The following is a 4242-nucleotide window of genomic DNA, read 5'->3' as shown; positions in this document are numbered from 1 at the left end:
CAGAACGGGGACAAAAGCCCAGGTTCGGGTTTATTCCAGTCGTAATGAAATTTAGTTGGTATTCAAAGTAGGCTTAAATTGATGTCATATTCATCGATTTGGCTAGTAGTAAGCAAACTACATAACTCCCTATAATTATAATTGGTAAGTATATAAGTCATTACGTTATTAAAATAATTATTTGTTAGTTCCGTAAGTATAGTTCTTTAAGCTCCCAAATAAAATTTTCCAGGTTAACAAATTTCCAGGCTTACAAAATTGGTCGAGTTTCCCCAATAAGAGTTGACGGTCGCACAATATATTTTTTTAAATTCTATTCGATGCAAAAATTCGTTATGAATCCCCCAATAATTGGTTAATTCCAATACGGCTAAAAGCAGAAATGCACTTGCAACGTAACTATGGATTCCGCCTAGGAGAATAAAAGTCTAGGTACCCTATGACGTCCAGAGTCAATCATACCGCCCGCATGACCACATTGTTCGTCCGATACCTTGACTTCAAGCAGCAGGATACATACAAAAATCATTGCAAACAGCAGAATCCCGATAGTATATTCGGCCGAGCTTGCCAATTGGGTGATGGTTTCTTTTGAAAATCTCTTTTCAAAAATCTCTTATCAAAATTTCTTTTCAATATTAATTAAATTTGTGATCGATTGAAACTTGTTGATCAAATTTGAAGAGCATGAACTCGGAGACATCCGTTGATCTTTGAATTTCTGCTGCCCGTCCAAAATTATTTCATCGATAGTTCGCTAAGAAATTGTGGAAACATTATATTTATTTTGTAATTCTATACAATATACATATAATTTGTCCCTGAACAGAGTTTGAACTTTTGCAGAGAATTTGTGACTTTAAGTAAATTACCGGCTTAGGATAATGGTACTACATAGAATTAATTTAAAACTAATTCCTCTTCATAGCATTTTATAAATTAGACGTCTTCCATTCCTGGAAAACAATTACAATATGGTCGTGACCAGTGCCGTATTTGACCTTGGTCCGGCCTGGAGAGTAAGATCCTCGTTCGGCCCTTTTCGGCTAAATTGCCAGAATTAGCAGTCAGTGAATTTCTTTCGTGTCTTTCTTATGTGAGTCTAGAGTTACAAATACATATACTTGGATTTACATACTAAGAAACACTTCGACTACTCATTTATTGTGTTTTGCATACATATATAGGTTGACAACAGAAAGTAAATGAACATAACAGCATAGTTGAGCACAGGGATTAGTTTGTGCTTGAATAATTTAATACCAAAATTACTGCATCATACCTACCAATATTCAGAATTGCACATTTCTGCATTTTGCTACAGCGAAATCATCAATTATTTTATCGAAGGACATATCCTTAACATAGTTGTGTTCTATAGAAATAATTGAAAGGTCACTTAATCTTTCTTGCCCCATTGACGACCGCAAATAATTATTGATTATCTTAAGCTTAGAAAAGCTTCGCTCGTTCGTTGCGACGGTTACTGGGAGAGTCAAGAATATTCGTAAAGCCGTATGACAATTTATAAATTGTTCTTGGAGTCCATTTGCTGTCAAGACGTTAAGAATATCCAATGGCATCGTTTTTTGCAAAGGTTTGTCGAGAAAAGCCGAGATTGCCCTTTTCAGATGTTCCACTTCTCGCAAAAATGTTTCACCAACAAAATCGTTTCCATATGACTTCACGAGATCCATCACGTTTTTCTTCATTTCTTCACTTGAATATGTTTCCAACTTATGTCCCCAAAGAAAACTGAAGTCTGACGCTACTTGTTGTAAAGTTTGAAACCGGGATCTTATTTCGTCAATAATTTGATCCATGATTTTCTGGAAAAATTCACTCTTAAACGTTTCTTCATTGCTTTGGGTAGGTGGGTTTTGAACCCCATCGCGATATCTTGAAGGTCTGTTTCCTCGAGATGCACGATAATCAAACCCGGAGTTACAATTAACACCAATTTCAGAAGCTCTCGCTTTGGCTTTTTCCAAGGATTTGTCATATCCATTCACCCTGAACTCATTCAACCAATCCAGCAGACATCTTAGATGTTTTGCGCCGGCATCTACTTCCATGTCTTTCTTCTGTAAAGCTGTATTGCATATTTGAATTCTGCAAAGCACATAGTCTCAAATCGTTAGACCAAGTATAAATTTAAAATTTACTATCTGGTTAAAATGGGCATCGGCGTCCGCACATGTCTGCGCATTGACTTCAGAAGATTCGGCCAACTCGAGCAAAGCCTCGTATACACCATCGAATTCCTCAAGGAGAGCTGAAACGGCGTCATATTTACAAGACCATCTTGTGTGAGATTGAGCTTTAAGGGTCTTCTTTGTGTGTTTCTTAAGAATCGTCCATCGTGACGGGGACGCCGAGAAGAACGTGTACAGATTTTGTATTTGTCCAAGTAACAGCTTAGCAGCGGGAACTTTGTTGACTGCATTGTGACCAACCAGATTCAGGGAATGTGCGGCGCATGGAATACAAATTGCCTTAGGGTTAATTTCCTTGACACGAGCTTGGACTCCTTTGTACATTCCTGCCATATTTGATCCATTATCGTACCCTTGGCCCCGGCACATTCCAATATCCAGATCGTCATTCTTCAAGGTATCCACGATCATCTTTGTCAATTGTTCTCCAGTTTTGCCATCAAAACTAATGAAACGGATGAAATTTTCTTCTATGTAGCAGCCGTCCTTGGAAATTTTTACAGTGCGAATGATTTCACTAATTTGCTCTCGATGAGAAATATCTGGCGTCGCATCAAACATTATCGAGAAAAATTTTCTAGACTTGATATGCTTGAGAATTTCTCTTCGTATGTTTTCTCCCGCAATTGAGATGAACTCATTTTGAATTGACGGTGACAAATAGCTGGTTCGGTTTTTGGATAAATTGTTGACATGAATGGCCAACGCAGGAGAATATTTGCTAAGCAATTCGATCAGCGACAAAAAGTTCCCAGAATTATCGTCGTGAATTTGACTTGACGATCCTCTAAACGCCAGGTTATTTTTTGCGAGATACAATATTGCATCAACAATACAATGTAGAACCTGTTTCCAGTGATGAATCCCTTTTTGCATTTCAGCCGTGGCAAGTTTCTCCAGAGAATTGCCTGACCTCGATGCTTTCTCACTTTGACGCCAACAAATTAAAGCTTGGAAATGCATTTGACTCTCTTCGTGACCTTTTATTCTTCTTGATTGATGAACAAAGTCGTTGAATCCTGAATTCCCAATTCCAAAATTGATCCACGGAGATTGTGTCTTTCTTGAGTCAATTCTGGCAAATAACGAACAGCAATAACAAAACAAGCTGTTTGTCGAGACACTGTACAGTAGCCAATCCCTGGCATACAATTCGTTTGGATTGTTTGGATTTGAGCCGATTTTATTGTACTGTGACACATTAAAAGACACGCTGCCTTGTTCACCCTGCTTTGGTATTTCTTGAAGAGGTCTGTTTGACATGAGCTGGCTCCTTTCCCCGGATTTTAATGGATTATTCCAGGTGCTCGGATCCGACGCTATAAATGCATTTTCTGTAATCAATCGTGAATAAAATTAGAGGAACCTTATGAAATTAAATAGCCACTTATCCGCAATGGCAATATACCATATATTTCAAAGCCTCTGACTCCAGAGTCAGTCTCGCCTTGATTTTCCTGGACCTCGAGAGCGGTATCAGAGGCTGAACTTATTGGAACGTCAGCAGCATCGGGGTCACCACTTTGCCGTTCAGTATCATTTGAAAGTGTCTCAGACTCAGGTGTTGATGACGAATCTAAAAAATAAGTTAAAGTTCTTAAACTGTTAAAATCATAATTTTAAAATTGATGGAAGAAATCTAACCAAGTTTAAAAAATTTTGCAGCAGCATCAGCCAGCTTTGCAGTTTTTTCGTTATTTATTTTTCTTTTCTTCTTCTTGGATGCGCCACTTTCTTCTTTCCGTGCAGAAATAGGCTTCAGATTGGGATTACTAATTGTACCCATTTCAGTTTAATCAACAAAAAAAGCTAATTACATTAATTAAATTAAATTAGTTTCACATTCACTTGGAAGAAATCGCCTGATCAATAGGAACACTGAGTCGATTCATATTTACATTTGTTTTGCCTATCGCGGGCCGAAATTAATATGTCTCGCAATACCGCCAGTAAAATCTTTTCAGCTCAAGCTTTGTAAGCAGGTAGCATTGCGTAAATTGAGAAAATCCCATCTCAATGTTGCAAA

General features: G+C 37.8%; 1 protein-coding gene across 1 annotated transcript; it reads right to left on the bottom strand.

The window, feature by feature from the left end:
* Positions 1-1292: 1292 nt before the first annotated feature.
* LOC110856493 (zinc finger MYM-type protein 1) lies at positions 1293-4002 on the bottom strand. Its single transcript, XM_035857084.1, has 4 exons — positions 3861-4002; positions 3625-3792; positions 2198-3550; positions 1293-2092 (listed from the first exon to the last, which is right to left on the bottom strand). The coding sequence occupies exons 1-4, from the start codon at positions 4000-4002 to the stop codon at positions 1293-1295; spliced, it is 2463 nt and encodes an 820-aa protein (XP_035712977.1).
* Positions 4003-4242: the final 240 nt, after the last annotated feature.

Source organism: Folsomia candida, unplaced genomic scaffold (genome assembly GCF_002217175.1).
Source record: "Folsomia candida strain VU population unplaced genomic scaffold, ASM221717v1 Fcan01_Sc016, whole genome shotgun sequence".
NCBI lineage: Eukaryota > Metazoa > Arthropoda > Collembola > Entomobryomorpha > Isotomidae > Folsomia > Folsomia candida.
This window is presented reverse-complemented; position numbering and strand designations above follow the sequence as displayed.